Source organism: Podarcis tiliguerta (genome assembly GCF_965153285.1).
Source record: "Podarcis tiliguerta genome assembly, chromosome: 2".
In the NCBI taxonomy this organism is placed as follows: Eukaryota; Metazoa; Chordata; class Lepidosauria; order Squamata; family Lacertidae; genus Podarcis; species Podarcis tiliguerta.
Genome location: NC_139535.1, coordinates 119,314,373 through 119,336,253, shown reverse-complemented (window position 1 = coordinate 119,336,253; position 21,881 = coordinate 119,314,373). Strand labels below are relative to the sequence as shown.

At 43.6% G+C, this 21,881-nt stretch overlaps 1 protein-coding gene across 2 annotated transcripts; it reads right to left on the bottom strand.

The window, feature by feature from the left end:
• Positions 1-10,980: 10,980 nt before the first annotated feature.
• NEUROD4 (neuronal differentiation 4) lies at positions 10,981-21,628 on the bottom strand. 2 transcript variants are annotated; one of them, XM_083424460.1, is made up of 2 exons: positions 21,065-21,628; positions 10,981-12,298 (listed from the first exon to the last, which is right to left on the bottom strand). In XM_083424460.1, exon 2 carries the CDS (start codon positions 12,287-12,289, stop codon positions 11,291-11,293), a length of 999 nt encoding a protein of 332 aa, XP_083280586.1. In that variant the 5' UTR covers positions 12,290-12,298; positions 21,065-21,628; the 3' UTR covers positions 10,981-11,290. The 2 variants fall into 2 exon arrangements, with proteins under 2 accessions (XP_083280586.1, XP_083280587.1); XM_083424461.1 differs by lacking the exon at positions 21,065-21,628 and adding an exon at positions 15,054-15,329.
• Positions 21,629-21,881: the final 253 nt, after the last annotated feature.

Below are 21,881 nucleotides of genomic sequence, written 5' to 3'. Positions count from 1 at the left end.
CATCGCGTCAATGCGTATGGAAGATCCTCCGCTCGCGGCTGCAGTGGCGGAGGAGGGATCCCACCACCATCCGTACGGCGCTCAAGCAGCACCGTCACCAAACGGCCCATGGCGCATGCACACCGGCACTACATACTGCGCATGTGTGGCACCGCTATGTACTGCACACACGCAGCGGTGCCACACATGTGCCATTGCATACACATGTCCCGCCGGGCGGTTTGCCCTGCCCCTGACACCCTGCACTGGGTGCTGGGTAGCCTTCCTTCACCCCTAACGAGTCTTAGCAATGACCGTATAGCAGAAAGGATACATCTGAGGTGTGAGTGTATTTGGATGTGGTTTTTTTGATGTTTTGAGAACAAAGGGGTGCAGTTGGAACTGTGGTGCAAGCAACCTGGGCTTTGCTCCTTGCTCTGTTCTTTTGTAATGAATTATATTCCCAGGAATGTGAAGAGGACAATATCAGAGACATTTTGGAACCTGGATTTTGACAAGGATGCATAGGGAGTTCTGTTCTGCCCCTGATCCCAAAGGCCATCAGATGAGATAACCACATAGTAGAAGTTTCTCCCTATTAGTCGCCACACAGAAGCAGATGGTTCAGATAGTTTACTGTTGCAGAAGATAAGGCTCAGTAAAACAGTTCTGGATGCAGATATACAGTGGTACCTCGGGTTAAGTACTTAATTCATTCCGGAGGTCCGTACTTGACCTGAAACTGCTCTTAACCCTGAAGCACCACTTTAGCTAATGGGGCCTCCTGCTGCTGCCGCGCCGCCGGAGCACGATTTCTGTTCTCATCCTGAAGCAAAGTTCTTAACCTGAAGCACTATTTCTAGGTTAGCGGAGTCTGTAACCTGAAGCGTATGTAACCTGAAGCGTATGTAACCCAAGGTACCACTGTATACAGCTTGTAGGCTTTTGCAGATACAGATATATACAGATACATACAAGCAGTGTTTTTTTTTCTTTAAAAAATGTTTAGGGGTACTCTCATTTTCCTACTCATATTCAAATACTTCCCCTTAATGAGGCCAAACTTAGATTCACAAAATGTTTAGGGGTATGCGTACCCCTGCATCCCCCCAGAAAAAGCACTGCATACACGTACAAAGTATCTTTGCTGCTCTGAATAAGTTCAGCAATTAAAGACTTAACACTGGCAAGTAACACTGACTAGATAACTGACTAGCAGACAGACAAACTGCAGGCTCACAGACTGACACACTACTGAACTGACATGCATTAATCACAGATATAGTAGTGGCACTGGACCATTAGCATAGCAACTGACTTGGATGACCTTGCACCTTCGATTTGCTCATCCATGGGTGAGCTAATTAAGGAAATTAACCCCTTCTCATGTCCAGTTACTCCAACACAACTTTCACTGATGGGAGGGACCACACAGCTGTCAATCACCTGATGTCACTATGACATCAGAAGATTTACAGGTGGGTGGTCCTGTCCACCTGTCAAAGTTGTCCCACCCAGATGGGGGAGAGAAAGATATGGCCCACAAGACCATAAAGGTTCCCCATCCCTGCTCTAGGTAAGTGGTTCCATTGCCAAACTACTTCTTACCACCCAGACATTTCTTATAAAGTCAACTTAAACGCCATTAGAACTAGTCATAAGAACATAAGAAGAACCTGCCAACTAAGGCTGAAGGTCCAACTAGTCCAATATACTGTTCTCACAGTGGAACAACCAGATGTCTATGGTAAGACCATAAGCAGGACCTGAGCGCAACAGCACTCTCCCCACCTGCAATTCACAGCAGCTAGTATCAATGCCACATGCTCAAGCAGTCCCAACCAGCATGGCTTGCCCCACTTTCAGACTTTGTAGGGACACTCTTTTTGACTTGAATGCAAACATAAAGAAGAAATATTATGTGGCACAGTCTTCCCTGGACTTTTATTACTTTGCTTCCTCTTGCAACATTGGGCTTTGGCTGAATTTGGGTGAGTGGCAGCTGAAGGTGAAAAGTGATGTCCTGGCATTCATACCCTTCTAGGAACCCAGCGTCTTTCATTATCCCTCTGTTCTTAAATTGTTCATTTCTTGGAAGCTGATAGCCAAAATCTGAAACTGAAGAGATGGGGAGGGCCGTTAAAAAGAAGAATAATGAAAGATGATTTATCCAAGAATTGACAATTCAATAGTTGGGCTTAGCATAGATGAAATCCTCAGACTTCATTCAGACAGGCACATTAGAGGCTCACTGGCTCATGGAGTTATCAGATTACAAACTATCAGAATTATAGCCTATAAACCAGGGTTTAAAGGGGCTTAGTAATTATGTGGCTCTATGCTCCCCAACCAGCAGATTGGAGTTGGGGAAAAGAGTGGGGCAGCTGATTTGGGGTGGAGAACCATTATTCTGCATTTGCCTCATGTAAAAGCTCAAACGTCACCAACAATTCCACCAGCGAAAGCAGGGGAAACACTGGTAAACACACAATGGGGCTGTGTACACACCATACAATTAAAGCACATGGCTTCCCACAAAGAAGCCTGGGAACTGCAGTTTATCCCTCACAGAGCTACCATTTCTAGCACCCTTAAGAAACTACTGTTCCCAGAATGGGGGGGGGGGGAGTCGCTACATGAGCCCCATCCTCTCTAGTCCACATCGTTAGCAGATGTGTTCAGCTTGTAGCATTGTTGTCCCAGTGTTATCCCTTTTATATCTAAATTACTACTTATTCTTCTTGTCAAGACCTCTAAAACCAATATAAAAAGTAACAGTGATAAAGGACAGCCCTGTGTAATTTAATTGTTCCATTTCTTATTTTTTTTTAAGTGCATGAGTACAAGTGCGCGCGCGCACACACACACACACACATGGACTAGGAGGAGGCAGCTAATAAACATTTCCTCTTCTGGGAGACAGAAAGCCTCACACAGCTGCAAGCTGAGTCCCGGCTGGGCCAGCAGCTGCTCCAAGCTTCTAGAGCATCAGAGTTCAACCATGATGGGGCTGGCACAGTCTCATAACAGTGAGGAAAGCTGGGAACTTGGCACATTGTCAGTCACTGCTTCATATTGGATGAAGGGAGCCAACCTAACCCAGAGTCCAGCTGTGCTATGGCTCAGCTTGCTGAGGGAGTCAATGCCACTGGTGCTTTGAGATTGTTCTTCCCACTCCACTGTAGCAGACACACCCGTAAGCAATGCACACCTTTGCTGATGGTCACTACTTAGAAATCTTGCAGCCCCAGAGTGTATGGAGAAGACAAGCAAAGAAGAGGGTCAAAAATTAATTGCCACTGAAAGAATGCAAGAGATTTTTGCTCATTTCAGTCAAGGAAGGAGAGGGAATGTGTCCAACACACCAGAGGCCTTTAGCATCCCTGGAAACAGGGCTGACCTAAGACATTTTGACACCCGAGGTGTACCCCCAAATGGTATCCCCTCCTGCCAGGGAAGAAGGGGTGAAGGAAGAGCTACATCAGGAACAAGGAGTGGGGGAATTAAGAGCCACACCAGGACCTGCTGCCCTCGTGGATCTTGCCACCTTGAGGCCATCACCTCATTTTGCTGGCCCTGCCTGAAGTTAAAGGTTGGGGGAAAGGACAAGAAGGTTAATCAAGTACGTATCAGGCAACCCTCCCACACACCAAAATTGATAAGTGCTTTTGATTTCTCATTAGAGAAAGGGGCATTTGAGAGGATCCTAGCTTAGTGAAGCCTTCTCTAACCTGGTGCACCCCGATGTCGTTGTACTACAACGCCCATCATCCCTGACTGGTAGCTATGCTGGCTGGGGCTACTAGAAATTGGAGTCAAACAACTTTCAGAGGGCACCAGACACCAAGAAAGGGCTGACTTTGTGCTAGATCTATGCTGGCAATCCAGGGTTCAATTTCCATAACTTTCACTTGAAAAGGATGTCAGCCAGCAGAGCTGGAAACAACCTCAGTCTGGGGTCCCAGAAAGTCACTGCCAGTCAGAGCAGAAAATGGTGAGTCACAGTTGTCTATTCCCTGGTAACTTCAAAGTATTAAATGAGTGCAGTGTGTATTTTATGAGTCACAGGAAACCTTGTTAGGCCAGTTCTTACATTCTTAAATTACTGCACTGGTTGCATATCCATTTCTGGGCATAAGTAAATATGCTTTAATGGCTTGGGATCTGGGTACTTTCAGGATCACTTTCTCCCACACAAACCTGCCCAAATTTACAATCAACACCATAATTACTCCTCCTCCTCTGAGTCCTCCACCTTTCCAAAATAGAGTGGGTGGTATTGGAAGGGGCTTGCTCTGAATCATGCTGGGCAAGTGCAAAGCTCAGGAGATCCCAGAGGGCGGCCCCTGCCATGCCCTCTCTATGGGTGAGAGGAGACCAGCAGCGACACCTATTTGCTGAGATGCTGCTGTAGAGGTGGCAGGGGCAGGGGCTACCGAGGGGGCAGCAGATCTGGCCTCCAAGGAGCACACCACAACCATTGCTGCCATCGCGGCAGTGGCAGCAGCGGGGGGGGGGGCGATGCATTCCTTGGAGGCTGGATCTGCTGCCCCTGTGGATCCTGCTGCCAGAGGTGATCTGCTCACCCTGCCTAATGAGTGATGGCCCTGGACTTGGCCTATCCAAGAACAAACTTTGGGCTGCCTCTTTCTCAAGCATCCGATACTTCCCACTGAAATCTCCTTGCTTGGCACATTGAAATCTGCCATAATAGCCCTATCCTGGTCTGGCAGTCAAGGCATTGTGATTTTTGTTTCTTTCCTGGTTCTGGTTTAACTGCAAGTGAAGTCGTTGCAGTTTGGATCTGGTTCAGGCCAATAAATGTCTAGTAACCAGGTTCAGCACCTGTGAAGAGGGAGAAGCAAGTGTTGTATAGATGTGTATTTAAAGCATATATTATAAAGACACCACAGTCATTCCAAAGGAATCAGAACTCTGGATAAGTACCTGAATCTCACACTGCCCTGAAATTGAGGTGGCATGCAACAATATGAAATGTAAATGCTTTTGACTTTGCAATAGTGCAGAGGGAAAAGGCTGGCCTGGAACTGAGATTTTTCTCAGGGTCAGCCCCTGGCTGCTGTTTCTCTGCCCCATTGCTCTTGGTCTGCCTCCCCTTCTAGCTGCCTGAGTCCCTTGTATGTGCACTGGGGTAAGCAAGCTGCCTGAGTTCACACACACACACCCCCTTATGGGGATCAGGTAGATGCGTCTCCTGACTCCCCTTGGGCTCAGCACACTGGAAGTGGCAGCCACAGCCTCTCCCCCCCCCCTCCCTCTCTCCCTCCATACACACGGCACTGGCAGAAGGCACTCAGCTGTGCTGGATACATGTGCCGCCAGAGAGACTGGATGTGCTGGAGAGTGCTGGGGGGACTTGCTGCTGTTGCCACTGCCTGGGGGATGTCAAGCTGCACTTTACAAGGGATTAGGCAACAGGGAAGAGGCCAAGGGAGGAGCTGGCACTAGTGGAGGAGGAAAATGCTGTTAATAACACTCCAGCTGGAGCCATAACCCAACAGGGAAAGCTGTAGGCAGAGGGGGCTTTAGGGGATTCTTCTATGGGTCAAAGAAAGAGGGATAATCTTTCCTTCTGTCTATATCTGATTCTATTGATGTTGCCAATGTCCAAGATTTGGGAAATGTTAACTTTCACCTGTGAACACTGAGCATCCCAGATGATGGATGCTTCTGGAAATGGATGGCCATCTCCCCCCCCCCCCCACGGCCCCATGTTGCAGGTGTGCAATTGCAAATGTTGAGAGATCTTTGAGGAACAGGCACAGCACAGCTGTAGAACATGCATTTTACCAGCAGAAGGTCCCAGGCTGAATCCCTGGCATCACAGACTGCCCCACCCCTGTGGCCTAGAAAGAAGTCTTCTTAAATCAAATGAGCCTTTTAGCTGAAACAAAATTCACCACTTTTATTTGGACAGAAGAGCCAATTCTGTTTTCTTTACAAAAGGATAAAATATATATACTTTAGTACAAAAAGACCCCCATGAAATAAACCCAACCATCATCAGCCTTCTTGTCCTAGAAGCTGTTTATTAACAAGTTCCTTCAGAATACAATGGTTTTCTTGAAATTCTAATCTCTGCAGATAACTCCTCTACAGAAATGGAGGGCTCCTACTTGGTCGTAAGTTCTCTACCTAGAGGCTAGACAATGATGGAATAGGGTGAGGTCAGCCAACAGGAGCCACCTGCACCCCCCAAAAATACAGCCCCTCAAACCCAGAAACTTGCTTTAAAATATAAAAATCCCCCCGGATGGGTATGTAGTGCCCCCAAAAGAGGACATGTCCAGGATTTCCTGGATGTATGGCAACTCTAACTCTGACTTAACTTGAAAGGAAAACTGAACTGAATTGCATAGCCTTGGCAATTGTTATTGCTTATCTTTGGCCGCACCTGCAGCCAATAGTGACAATCCCCACAGAAGTCACCTCTCAAAGGGAACACAAACAGCATATACAGTATATAATTACTTGGTGAAACTGTGGGCTGGAGGCCCCCCTCCCCTGAAAAAAAGTGGGGGAGAGGAATAAGTTAAATAAATAAGAGCTAATAAATATCCATGGAGCAAAGGCACCATGAAATGAAGAGTGATCGAGAGATGTCTCCCAACATACACATTTATCCCCACAATTCTACACCTCCAACTAAAAATACTTTAAAGTCAATTCAATGAAGCAAGCAAACAAGCAAACAAACAAACCATAGGTCATTTAGCATGTTTCACATTTCATGTGAAATGGAAAAGGAAATAACTTAGAAGAATCCGGGTTAATAATAAATAATAGGGACACTTTAGACATGGCTTTTACTTGGCGGGCTGCCTTCTAGAGCAGGGGGTCACAAAGGAGCACAGTGGGTATCCTGCCCCTTTTGATGAGGCTGTGGGTTCCTTTTAATCTTCTTCAGCTGATCACACTGCTCCAAGCAGAGATGCTAATATTATCTTCACATTTTGTAGGAGGCAAATTTCAGTGACAACTTTTAGTGTTGGATACCCTGGAGTTCCAAGGTAACTACCTAGAACAGTGTTCACATAGGATGCTCACAGACAGCAGTACTTACCGCAGTTGAGTTATATATAACTTTGGTAACACACAAATAAAAATGAATACCAGTATTCATATTGCTTAATAACCACTAGGAACAGGGGGAAAAATCAGGGTGATGCTAATAAAATTGAAAAAAAAAAACATTGGCCATGCCACACTCCATATGTTGTTGGACGATAATGGCCACCATGCCATCTGGCATTGATGGGAATGGGAGTCCAACAACATCTGGAAAGCACCCAGGCGGGGAAGGTTGGCCAAAGCAGAGTGCTTTGATTGGGTAGTCAGGGTTCCCCATCCACTCTGCTGACTAGTCCTTCTTGAGTTCTGTCTTCCGACAAGAAGTCAGACACCTGTTTTTCTTCTAACTTTGGACTTATCCATGTGGTGGGAATGTAAGAAAGTGAAAGATTTCTGGGAAATGATATACAATGAGTTGAAGAAGATTTTGAAATATACGTTCACAAAGAAACCAGAGATCTTTCTGTTAGGTATTTTGGGAAAGGACATTAAGAGAAAAGATAGTAAATTCTTCCAATATGCAGTGACAGCAGCAAGAGTACTTCTGGCACAAAGATGGAAACAACAAGATATACCGACAGTGGAAGATTGGAGGTTTAAGTTGTTAGACTATGCTGAATTGGATAAAATGACTGGAAAGATTAGATACATAAGAGACCAAAAGTTTTCAGAAAACTGGGGAAAGTTTGTAAAGTATCTGGAGAACATAAGTGATGGCCAAATAACGCTAGAAGGTTTTAAAAGAGCACTGTGAATATATGTGAGACATTGTCAAAAGGAAACTGAGGGGAAAATTTGGAAAATGACAATGGTTAAAAAAAGAAATGCGGAAACTAATAATGGCTATGAAAGATTTACGGAAAAGCTGTAGGAAGTCCTAAAATCAAAGACTAAGGAATCAAAATGTGAAATGTGAAAATAATGTATGTTTTATTTGTTTTATTTTGTTGTAAATTAATAAAAAATTATTTAAAAAAAAAAAAAAAAACTTTGGACTTATCCAAACACATTTCCTCCACTCTTTCCAGGTACAGGACTGCGCTTTAAAGTCCCAGAGCTTTCCTTGCAAAAACCTGCTCTTTAGCACTTGACCAGAGCAAAGGTCAGTTTGGGTTTTCCACAGATTGCTGTTTGATCCAATTGTGCTTCAAAGAGTAGGTTTTCACGGGGAAAGCTCAGGAGCAAAAAAATTGGGTGCTCGGACACAGAGTTTTAAAGCATAGACCATGCTAGAAAGAGTGGAAGAAAGGGAAGTGTGGATCACACACATGCTCAAGCAAGATTCCACCTTAGTCCCAAGACAGGCTCCACCTCATTTGTGACCTTTGCCTGGCTGGCACCCAGGAGTTTAAATTACATTAAATTAAATGTAAGTTCTGCAGTCACTGATCACGGCACATGCAATTTCATTGGAGAAACGTTGCATTTAAATGGCTGGACTAAAATGAATATTAATAATGTCAACAGCAATGTGGCATCAGCATTCTGAATAATACAGAGAGGCAGCCCTGCAAAGTCGATTGGGCCCTGGAACCTGAATTGTCCATGTATCATGCATTAGCTGGGATACATAACAAAATACACCATTGTTTGTTGGCTAGCTGGAGAGAAGAGGTCCTGGAGGCATGTATATCAAGTCCTCACAACCAGTTTTTAGACTTTTGAGTGTTCAGGTTAAAGATGGCAGTCAGGGGTAATGGGCTTCATTTGCTTTTGTGAAGTCCAGCAGTTTTTTATATCCCCACATTCTTATGCATGTTTATGCCTTGGTTATTGTAAGAAGAAAGGGTGGTAGAAGATCCAAGAACTGAGCCCTTTCTGGGGCACAAGCAAATGAGCGGGTTTTTTTAAAATAGTGGTGGGGTGTGAGTCTCTTGCTTGACTGGAAAGATTGAAGATCCACCCATTGAGGTTTAGTTCAATATTGTGAAAGAATGAATGACTACATTGTATCTTGCAACGGAAGTGATGCAGCTGGTCTGGACTGCAGAAGGCTAGCCTTCCATTTATTGCTGTTATACTGAAGTCATGAATTAGCAATGCCACATTGCACACACAGGCTAGGCAATGAAGGAGCTGGAGATAGATCAGTGTGATATTCATATTGAAAGTGAGACATTGCACTTTAGGAGCATCCTTGCTATAAGGTGCACTGGTGATTGTGAGCTCCTATATGTGAATCCTATTAGTGTATGAGAAGATGCTGGCTCATATGTGGCGGCTGCTGGAAGGAGCTACTGCCTAGTACATTTTCAGGAGTGTTGTTTCTCTTTCTTTCTCCCTACAGTTTTCACCAAAGCCCCTTGGGAAGAAGCCTGAAGCCTGAAGTCTGTATCATTTGTTTAATTCTCCTAGACACTATTTGAGATTTCAGATGGTTGAACATATGGGATTAAGATTTATGATTCAGTGGAGTGAGGATGCTTCCCCAAACTGGGAAGTGTGGTTGCAGAGTCAAAATCAGAAACAGGGGCCTGTGACCTACAATCTGTCAGCCCCAGCTAGCATGGTCAATAGCATAGGAAGATAGGAGCTGTAGGCCGAGCACATTTGGTCTAAAGCGATCATGACAGTCAGTAGCAGGGTTTGCCCCATACGTGTGTGTGTGTGTTTTCATGGTGCTAAATATAATCCAGACTAAAGCTGTTGGGTTGGAAGAAGGATCTCTTAACTTGATTTCCCCTATTAGCAAAACCCTGTCGTTCCAAGTGGGCAGGAAGTAGCAAGTGTTCTTCCTGTCCATCATGGTTTCACATTGGTGGTTTTTTTCACAGGGAGCAGGCAGAATCTCTCTGGTGTCTCCTTCCTGGGAATTGCTCTTTTCTGACTTCTGGGGAACTAAAGACTGTCAAGAGAAATGGGAGTCTATAAATTCAGTGAACTTTGCCACTTTCTTTAGGGCTGGCATTGATTTTGTCCTACTACAAAAATCAAGGCCAAAATGGAGGTGCCTTTGGAAGTGAAACATCTGAAAGGCTGATCTAGGTGAGGCTAAAGAATTGTGACAAGTTTAATAAGCAGGAAGCAGTGGGGGGAAAGGAATAGGTCATCACACACCTCTGTTAGAGCTGGTGGTAAGTTTTGCACTAGGGCAGGGGCAACGGTCATAGATTTATATTTCCCTCCTCAGAGGAATTTTATGGGGGAGCCATAAATCAAAAAGGGTTGCTGCACTTGTCATTATTTCATTGTATTACCCACCCCCATCACCCTAAGGTCCCATGTAGATACTACTCTATCCCCTGCTGCAGTTTATTATTTAGAGCAAGCATGGGGAGCCTGTGCCCCTCTAATATCACTGGATTAAAGCTCCTACCATCCTTGACCATGCTGGCCATGCTGTCTGAGGCTGAAGGAAACTGAACTCTAGCATCTGGATGGCCCTGGGTTCCCCATCCTTGATTTAGAGAGGTGAAAGGAAGGGGAAGAGAAAGGTCAGGAAGACAGATGCACTATGATAATAATACTTTGTCTTCCCATTTCCCAGGCTTTTGCATAAGCCCTACACCACACTTTTTATACCAGCGTTGTGCCTGGTTTCATGGCAGTGTGTTCTGCAGATTTGTGTGGAAGCACTGAACACTCAGTTTAGGGCAAAATGGCAAATCTAAATGTGAAGAAAGAGAAGACACAACAGTTTCTTTGCCTGTGGTGTGACTCTGACTCCAGTGTGCTTGGCAGAAATAACATTGGATTAATCGGTCAGCTGCCTGCCTCTCCCCATTGCATTGAGTGGGCTTTCCAATTTTTATTTTATGTACTCATATTAATTTATATATTAACAGTCCGCCTTTTTTTTAGAAAAAAGGAACTTTTTAATTGCGTTTGCAAGGCTGCAGAGCCATTTTCATTCCAGTGTTTGATCCTGGAAAGGGGGGGATGTTTGTAGTTTGTAGTTTGATGTTTGTAGTGGCTGCAATGAGGGTACTCCAAATCAGCTCCATTGTTAGCTGTAAATGTTGTGTCTGCATCCTCAATGCAAAAACCACGAAGAAACTTGGAGCTGCACTTTAGGAATGGGGACCTGTCTGAAAGCCCATAAACCAACACAGCTAAAATATATTTGTGCTCAGAAGAATGTGGTATGACTGCCCATGAAACTAGTCTGATCGTAGTAGAGCAAGTAAACTTCTTTTCACAGTATTAATTCTACTGATGTCACACCATCTCCACAAAGGATCGTATTCCTTTAATCCATGAGGGGATTCATCTTCTTGGGTTATTCACTGAATATTGCATTGAGCTGGGCCCCAACCACATGATGAGGATAGGAGTCATAGCTCATATCTATGGGGATGTCATACCTGGGCACTGAGGTTGAGAAATGAGAGCTGTGCCCATGAGTGCTGCTCAAGCTAACAGATGGGTAGTGGGTCATGAAGCTGTATGATTTTTCCAGGTCTGGAGAACCATCTTGCTTTAGGGAGAAATTTCCACTGATGCTCAGGGGAGGTGTCAAGGGGCCCTCATATGCCGGAGATGTGCAGTCTTGGTGGTGGTTGCCAAAGGACGGATCCACAAGGCTTTTGAATGTGGGAGGCTTTAGGTGTACAAGGTGGGCCTCCATGTTTCCGTACGGTGGACTGGGCAGTCCAGGAGACTGGTAAGAAAAACTGTGGCTGGGCACAGCTGAGTCAGAGACAGGGCTTTTCTCCTCATGTTTCTCCAAGAACAGGGTTTGAGGTCCCAGCTGCAGGCAGCCAGCCACCAAGTTGCTGGTTGGTTGGGACAAACCTTTACATAGCATCTCGACAAAACCTTTCCCTTCTGGAGTCTGCCCACTTTCCAGGACCTCTGACAAAGCCCATATATAGTTCCTGGCAAGTCTGAGTGTCTCAATTTTGGACAACTTCTGTGTCTTGGAGTAGCAGGGCATCACCTGCCTAAGGTTATCCAGAGCATCATTGAGCCCATGCATCCGTGTTCGCTCCCGGGCATTAGCCTTCACCCGGCGGGCCCTGAACCTCTCCATTCTTGCCTTGGTCATCTTCTTCTTCTTTGGGCCCCTTCTTTTTGGCTTCCCACCATCTTCCTCCTCCTCCTCCTCCTCCTCCTCAATACTGTCATGCTCTTCATTAAGTCCAGCAAGTATCCCATAGGAGGCTTGCCTGCTATCTTCTTCCTTCATCTCATCTTGGGAGCTTAGGGCTTCATCTATCCATGGTTGAGATGATATGAGCTCGGCCATTTCTTTGGACTTGCTGTAGAGTTTGGTCATCCCTTGACCCTGGAAAAAACAGCAACCACAAATCCAAATGAATTCAGGAATGAGCAGGTCCACAAGATGACTTTATCATTTTATATAAAGAGGTATGACCCAGGAAATTATGTTCTACCATTCTGTTCTAGCCTGTGGTGCTTGTATGCAATGTCAGTCATACACAGTGCAGAACCATTGAAATTAGTGGACAGAAGTAACTTAGGTCAATTAATTTTAATGGGTATACTCTGAATAAAAATTTGATGGAGACAAATCTTCCTATAGCTTTTTATCTGGAAGCAGGGGTTGGGAACCTGTGGCCCTCCAGATGTTATTGGACTCTCATCAGCCTATGCTCTCAGTGTGGCCTACAGTCAGGACTGGTGGCAGTTGTAGTCTCATAACATATGGAGGGCCGCAGGCTCACCATCCCTGCCATAAACATAGACCTGCACAGCTTGCAAATGCACAAAACCAAAAGAAGCCCACTAGCCTGATGGGTGCTTGATACATCACCCCTTTGTGTTTTTTAACTCTTGGGTAGGAAGCAAATGAAGATGGTTTACAAGCCCTAGTGGGGAGACCATACTGGTTGGTCATAGGCTGCACTGGTCTGAAACAGATGATCAGAATATTTCCTTTAGGGGTGAGAGAAGATTAAAAAGGTAAAGGTACCCCTGCCCGTACGGGCCAGTCTTGACAGACTCTAGGGTTGTGCGCCCATCTCACTCAAAGAGGCCGAGGGTCAGCGCTGTCCGAAGACACTTCCGGGTCATGTGGCCAGCGTGACATCGCTGCTCTGGCGAGCCAGAGCCGCACACGGAAACGCCGTTTACCTTCCCGCTAGTAAGCGGTCCCTATTTATCTACTTGCACCCAGGGGTGCTTTCGAACTGCTAGGTTGGCAGGCGCTGGGACTGAACAATGGGAGCGCACCCCGCCGCGGGGATTCGAATCGCCGACCTTTTGATCGGCAAGCCCTAGGCGCTGAGGCTTTAACCCACAGCGCCACCCGCGTCCCTGAGAGAAGATTAGATCCACAATTATACCTTGTAACCTGAGTTCCATGCAAGCAAATGAAAAAATGCCATAGGCCACATAACAGATTTGTATGGAAAAGCTCATTGGAGTTGTCACCAAATTTTACCAAAAATAAAATCAGATGCTAATTGGGGTGAGGGGCATCTTCATTCACAGAAACATCTTGGAGAGGAAGTTAAAATATATTAAATAATAAAATAGGAATCTCTCTGAGTTTTCATAATCTCAACACTCTGCTACTCTGAGCATAGTGAGAAGATGGGATAAAAATCTATACCTAAAGGTCCTGATTCAACTAAAGTTAATAATCATTCCTTAAATAGAAGATGCAGTCATACTTTGGGTTACAGACACTTCAGGTTGCGTTTTTTTCGGGTTACGGACCGCCAAAACCCAGAAGTACCAGAACGGGTTACTTCCGGGTTTCGGCGGTCACGCATGCTCAGAGGCACTAAATTGCACCTTGCACAGAAGAGCCGAATCACAACCCACAAGTGCACAGACGTACCACTGTGGGTTGCGAATGTGCATCCTGCACAGATCATTTTCGCAACCTGAGCGTCCACTGTACATAGAATCCAATAGAACAAATTAGTTGAGATTTAATTTAAACCCAATTGTTTTTAATGGAACTTACTAAGTTTGGTTGGACATTTTTAGTGATGGAGTCTTAGCTTCATAATTTATTTATCAGATGTCTGTCCTATCATCTATCTATCCATCTCTGTTGTTTGAATTTTGAGGCAGAATTTCACATTTCAAATACAGGGACCTACAGCAAAATGTTGTGGTGCAGATTGATCCTACTCAGGGTAGGAGTCAGCCTCTGGTGAATAATGAATGCTACGACAACACTACAGAGAAAGAACAGGAAAAAACAACAGCCTGGGTTTCATGATAATCAACTGCTTGTCAGCTTGACGTACTCATTTAATAAAGCTTAATGTGTAAGCAGCTTTGTTGAAAATGTGCCATCCAACTAATCGGTCAACTGGCCGTTGCCTCATCCAGTGTAGCAAATCCTACTTTTAATATGCCTGATGGGACTTGTATAATGGATTAAAGTGTTAATTGTTGTGCAAATGGGTAGTGTGTCCCATAGGCTCCAAGCAGACCCTAATTACGTTTTAGTAAGTAATTAGAATGTAGCAAACCTAGCCTTACCCTGGAACACATGTGGGCCAGATACTTGCATGCACCTGATCTGTGACAGCGGGAGGCCCTGTGCAGTGCAGTGTTGTGGGGCAAGCATTGAACTAGGCCTGGGGAGATGCAGGTGCAAACCCCCACCCAGCCACAAGGCTTACTGGGTAAATATGGACCAGTCACTGTCTCTTCACAAGAGAGAACAACTTGGGATCCAGCAAGTGAATGCAGCTCCTTTGATGGCTCTCGATAACTTCAATGAATGTCACCCTTTTTGCTGCCTACCCAGAACTGAAAAACAAGCAAGGAGGCTAAGAAACCCTTAGTAAGTCACCGTACATGGCTAGTGTACTGTCTCTGGTTTGGTGGGTCACACAGGGTGTGCAAATCTGCAGGCTGCTGTTGAGTATGGTGGTGGTTGACCTGCTGGGTACAAGTGAGACTGCTCAGGCTTTGGCTGCAAGCTAAACCCTGGGCTGGGTTGTGGTGGGGGCCTAACAGAGCAGGAGGGTCAGCATCACATCCACAGCCCTGCTGCTCATACTGTCCAGGGTGGAAGGTACCAGAGGGAGGGGCAGGCAAATTGCTGTGCTGACCTGAAGCTGGTGCAGTGACTGGGCCTGGGCTGGGCCCGTGCTGTCACACCCGGGGGAGGAAAATGTCCTTCGGATATGACACACACTACTCTGTCGGAGCTTAAGGACAACTTCTGTTTCCTTCTGCCAATGCCATATAGCTTTGTGAAATGATCTAGAAATGATGAAAGCTTAAATCTCAATGATCTTTGGATGAGCTGAAAGTGTAGGCTCCCACTCTCTCATAAAAACTGTCATTGGCAGGCCGGTGAGTGGGGGGGTCCTCTAGCACTTTTTTCAGAATTACATGTGAAAGGGCTACAAAAGTGTTTAGTTGTTAGAATGATCCCTGGTTGGCTAGAATTTCTTATATATGGCTGGCATTGCCCTCATTCAAAATGGCTCCCTTTCCATTGTGACACCACCAGGAAAATAATACGGGTAATGCTGTGTAGTGACATCATCACATCCAGTTATGTGATCCAGGATTGACTGAGATTCCTTGAGAAGAAAGGAAATAGGAGGAAAATGGTACTGAAAGCAACAGCACAAGGGATACTAGTGATTGTGACAAACAGCTGTGAACAGGCACAACAAATTGTAGGACTAAAATACAACTTTAATGGTAAAAAACAAATGACTAGATCTTTCAGCTCAGCTCTAAAATATTCACCATTTTAACTGAGAACAGAGCAAGACACAATGACCAGGTTGGTTGCAACTCATGACAAAAAGATATTTCTAAATATATTTGGCAAGTGGGAAAATCAAAATAAAATATAAAATATTTATGGATGCAAAAGAAAGAGGAGATTTTCCCCTGCCAGATATGAGACAATAGTATGAGGCTAACACCCCAGAGGACAGGATCACACTTCAAAACGACCTTGACAGATTAGAGAACTGGGCCAAAACAAACAAGATGAACTTTAACAGGGAGAAATGTAAAGTATTGCACTTGGGCAAAAAAAATGAGAGGCACAAATACAAGATGGGTGACACCTGGCTTGAGAGCAGTACATGTGAAAAGGATCTAGGAGTCTTGGTTGACCACAAACTTGACATGAGCCAACAGTGTGACGCGGCAGCTAAAAAAGCCAATGCAATTCTGGGCTGCATCAATAGGAGTATAGCATCTAGATCAAGGGAAGTAATAGTGCCACTGTATTCTGCTCTGGTCAGACCTCACCTGGAGTACTGTGTCCAGTTCTGGGCACCACAGTTCAAGAAGGACACTGAGAAACTGGAACATGTCCAGAGGAGGGCAACCAAAATGGTCAAAGGCCTGGAAACGATGCCTTATGAGGAACGGCTAAGGGAGCTGGGCATGTTTAGCCTGGAGAAGAGGAGATTAAGGGGTGATATGATAGCCATGTTCAAATATATGAAGGGATGTCACATGGAGGAGGGAGAAAGGTTGTTTTCTGCTGCTCCAGAGAAGCGGACACGGAGCAATGGATCCAAACTACAAGAAAGAAGATTCCACCTAAACATTAGGAAGAACTTCCTGACAGTAAGAGCTGTTCGACAGTGGAATTTGCTGCCAAGGAGTGTGGTGGAGTCTCCTTCTTTGGAGGTCTTTAAGCAGAGGCTTGACAACCATATGTCAGGAGTGCTCTGATGGTGTTTCCTGCTTGGCAGGGGGTTGGACTCGATGGCCCTTGTGGTCTCTTCCAACTCTATGATTCTATGATTCTATGATCCTGTCTTTGTTGGTTGAAGGAATGGATGACGTTAGAGAATTCACATATTCTAGACTTAGAAGATCACGACAATATTTTTGGTTGGCACGCTTATTTATGGTATGAAAAGGTGAAAGTTCATAAAAGATTTACAAATCATATAATTAGGAAAAAAATTGTAGAGTATGGGATAAATCCAAGAATTTATTAAAAACACCACTTTGGTTCTCATCATTGAAAGCTATAGTGGTAAAGAAAAAGAATATGATAGAAGGGTGGGGAACTTACAGAAATTTATTAAAACAAGAGGGAAGAGAGTATTAAAAGAATTTAAAGAATTATAAGGAAAGTTACCAGCATGGATACACTATCATCATTTGAATGAAGTATTTAAGAAAGATAGGATACAAGGGTTTTGGGAACAAATATCACAATTGGAGAGAGACCTGATGGAATGGAATGTAAAAGTGCTGTCTAAAATATTATTGGAATGGGAGACAAAGGATGAGCAAGTAAAATCCTCAATGATACATTGGGAATAGATATTGGTCATAATATAGACATGGAAGCATGGGAACGATTGTGGAATATGGATATAAAATTTACAGCATGTTATGGTCTAAGAGAAAAATATATGAAAATGATATATCAATGGTATCTAACACTGAGTAAATTGGCAAAAATATATAAATATAAATCAAATAAGTGTTGGAAATGTAAAGAGAAAGAAGGTTCTTTTTATCATATGTGGTGGTCTTGTAGTAAGGTTAAAGCTTACTAGAAAATGATATATAATGAAATGAAAGGGATGTTTAAAATAATGTTTGTAAAAAAAAACCCAGAAGCTTTCCTTTTGGGAATTATAGGGACAGAACTACCTAAACTGTATAGAAACTTATTTATGTATGCAACTACGGCGGCAAGAATGTTTCTCACCCAAAAATGGAAAGAAGCAGAAGTCCCAGCAAAGGAAGAATGGATACAAAAACTTATGGAATATGCAGAAATGGCGAAAACTTACCAGAGGAGTAAGAAATCAAGATAACAAACTTTTTATAAAAGAATGGAAATGGTTTATTGAATATTTATAGATAAATTCTAAACACATAAGAACATTGGCAGGATTATTGTAATAGCATGCAGTTTTACCGGAGAATATATTTAAAGCAGATGCATAAATGAGCAAATTAAGTTAATTTAGATATGCAGAAGATATTAAAGTAAATTTTAGGAACTGCAGAAAGAGGGGGAAGGATGTCAAGTTATGAAATGTTAAAATGATTGTAAAATTAGTGAAAATTATAAATCTGAAAAGTATCATTTTTGATGATGATGATGCTGACCAGGAGTCAAATAGCCATGCTACATTAGCCCAGTAGGATGCTTGACTACTTGCAATGAACAACAGAACACTGTGATCTATCACAAAGTGGTTATCAAAGTCCCCTCAATTTCAGAAGTGATTTCCTACATAGCACGAGAGGATGCTTTTTGACAAACAGAAACTCAAATCCTCCTTGATTATGTGATTCTTTGGATTCAGCCAAATGGGTCACAATTTATGCGCATACAGATTTAAGAATAGCATTAAGAGAAACAGAAACTTAACATCTGCTAACCTGAATCTGCTTGGAGTAAAAATGTGTATTCTCTTAGTCTCTCTCCCACACATATAATTCCCATTCATAAATTTTATTTTATAAATTTTAGTGCTTATGAAAGTGCAAAATAATTTTATTTGACAGGGTAAAACTTTATGCTGTTGCTTCAAAATTCAACACAATTAAATGAGTATTTCTATTTTTTACTGAATTTAAAAAACCAAATTTGAACAAGCAACAAATGTATTAGGTTTCTTTTAAGATTAAAACCCACTGCAAATTCTTGCTAAATTTCAAATATGAACCAAATGCCATCCCATTTATATAGAAAATATGGTTATGCAATTCATGTGCATTTTATTATTATTACTATTATTATTATTATGGAAACAATCCAATAATTAGGATCTGCTTTCAGATAGGGACTGTACTAGATAGTATTCAAGGTACTTCCTGATTTCTCAATAACATGTACCTAAAAGTTTGTGTCTGGAATTCTGGGCCATTCAGCACATTATGGTGACATTTATCACATGCTTTGCTGATAAAACATTGTTGATTAGAGCTTGGTCTTCCACCCCTACCCTGCTGCCCCACTAGGGTTCGACCCTGCAATAAATGGATGGATGGAGCAAATCTGTCCAGGTGAAAGAACCTTTATGAGCAAAGCACTCCCCTACCCCTGGTATGATTCCTCTCTCTCTCTTCCCAAAGCAATGGGATGGAAGGGTTGGCACATCTGGTTAATATTCCTTGACAAGCTGTCTCTCAATGCACTTGGGGAAGTCTCGGGTAAAGCAGAGCCAGAAGGGGCACAGCCAAGGGGCACAGAAAAAAAGATAATGTTTCCGCATTTGAAATAGCCATGGGGCCACCAGATATCTGGTTCCGGCTGCATACACACCATACATTGAAAGTCCCCCCCCTTCAAGAATCCTGGGTACTGTAGTTTGTTAAGGGTGCAGGAAATTGTGGCTCTAGGGGAGTAAAATACAGTTCCCAGGATTCTTTGAGATTAAAAATGTGCTTTAAATGTATGGTGTGTATACATCCATATTCTACATTAGTTTTTCTTTTTATAGATCATAATAGGACCTTCCACACACATACACACACTTATATGTATCATTGTTCCACACATTTCATTTATTTTTATCGGCTTCCAAATAAATGGGGCATGTTTGGCTTACTAAACAGAGCAAGGGACCATACAGAGTTGCTGGGGCAACCCAGCCAGATGGGCAGGATTAATAATAATAATAATAATAATAATAATAATAATAATAATACAGTTGCCAAAAATATACAGGAAGAGGAAAGACAAATGTCAAAGATGTAAAATGACTTGTCCTCCTAAGGCAAACCATTGGTCCATCTATCCCAGTATTACTGACTGATAGCTGCTGTCCAAAGTTTTAGCAAGTGGTACTGGGACCTGAAGCTAGGACTTTCAGTGTGCAAAGCCTGATTTCTGTTGCAGAGGTATAGCTATTCTCCAGTGCTTAGAACCAAAAGTAATGGATTCATGAATTTGCAATAAATTTAAGCAGGATGGGGGGAGGGACTCTTTAGAGGGATGGGATGGAATAACAAGCTGCTCATGGAACAAACAAGATGCTTTACCTCTCAAAGGGAGATTGCAAATATATATGTCACCGCAATTGCAATGCATGGAGCTGTACATTAATCAGTGTTAGACTTATAATTTGCCTAACACTTATTGTGGGTTACATTACATTTTCACACATGTCTTCAAAACAAGCCTTCAAAGGAAAGCATCAGAATTTGTAGTTTTAGAGATGACCGTAACAGCAGCTTCCCCAAAGTCCCCCAGTAAAGGTCATGAGTTGGGATATGAATCTAAATTCCCACAGAATGAATTCCAGAGCTTTCTAACGGGTCACTAGCTCTGGCTTAGATAAACAGTCCTAAACTCATCCACTTCCCATGGATGAATTAATCTCAAATTCCAAATTATTAAGTCTATGTGGAGAACTATTAATACAAATCAGAACCACCTGTTCTACACTTGTATCACATACATAAAAAGTCACACCTTTTGTCCAGGAATGATACATTTCCTTCTGTTCTCATAGATTCTCATTCAGATTTAATTGCACATTCTTTCCACTCACTCACAAGCACTGAAAAACATGCAGAAACTCACTCATCTATCGTTGTTAATCACCTTGACTGTGCATTAATGCCCAAGCAGACAACCAAAATACACAGTGTGAGCATTCTCTCACCTCCAGGTAGTTTGACTATCTGTACTACCTTACCACATATTAGATGTAGGTGCATGGTTAGAATCTGTGGTGCAAACAGCCACCAGTTCCCACCCCTAAATGGTGCGCACTGAACTGAAAATGTGCCGAGGGAGGTAAATAATATGTACAAAGTGATTTTAATTATGTACCTTGTAGACTGGAAGACAGCTCAAGCATAATCTTGGGGTAATGCTCAAACTGATTAATTACCCTTTCCTGAGCTCTTAACCCTATTTCGTACCGATAATTAACATGAATAAAGACTTTAATCACACCTGGCTTACACAAACTTACTTTTGTACGTGGAATTGAGGGTTCTAGATGGGAACAAATTTGTGAGTTCAGATTCAGACCAGTAGGCCGTAACTTAAGGAAAAGAACATACAATTTCAGTTTGCACCACCTTTTTAGTCAGAAGGAAATGCCTTTTAAAAAAACAAAAAAGCAGTCTTTGGCAAATGACTCCCAGCCCCTCTTACCGTGCTAAAGGGTAGCCTTTTGACCACCTCCCGCTTGCTCCTTGTTGACAACAGAAGCCAACAAAAGTTTCTTGAGTGTTCAGTGTTCCTTGAACATTCTTCCACAGCGGTAGGACCTTTCAGCACCAGAGGCCGGGGACAGCTCCCTCACCTCTGCTATAGGAAAAGAGCCTCTATCTTTAGTCCCGGGTTGCCTTCGAGCCTTTCCCGGTCTCTCTTTTCTCCCACCCAGTGGCGCAGGCTGGCGCTAGAAAACACAAAATAACAGGCTCTCCTCTGGGTCACGGCTGTCGACCCTTTGCCTCTCTGTTCGCTGGGTTTTCAGCGCGGTCTCGGCACTTAGAAGGGGTTCAGGAACTTTCCTCTGCTGCTTCCTCTTCCAGAACCACAAGTTCTCCGGGCAACTCCTCCTCTTGCTTCTGGAGAACTCCTCGGGATCCCGACACTTTTGAAAAGCTTTCTGGTGTTGGCGATTTCCGCTTGACTGGAACCTCCGGGAGCTCCTCCCACTTGGGGTAGAGAAAAGAGAGTGCAAAGCAGCAAGGACGCCTGCACTGGACGTCTGCAAGGAGAGTTTTCTAGTCTGCTTCCTTTCCCTCGCTTTAGTTTCTGGAACCCCAGCCAGCGCTGAATTTCTGAAATAAAAGGTTTAGCATCCCACCTCCCAGAAAGCTACAGAGCTTGACATCAAAGCACCCGCTTTCCCATCTCTGCCATCTCAGATGCAGGGCAGAAGTAGCTGTGGCTTCTTGGGGCATGTGTGCACATGAAAGAAAACCTGCACATGTTCTGAGGCCGTTATGTAGATATATTGCGG

Bases quoted from the DNA above. Each gene is read 5' to 3' on its own strand.
- NEUROD4 (XM_083424460.1), bottom strand. From the start codon at position 12,289: ATGACCAAACTCTACAGCAAGTCCAAAGAAATGGCCGAGCTCATATCA.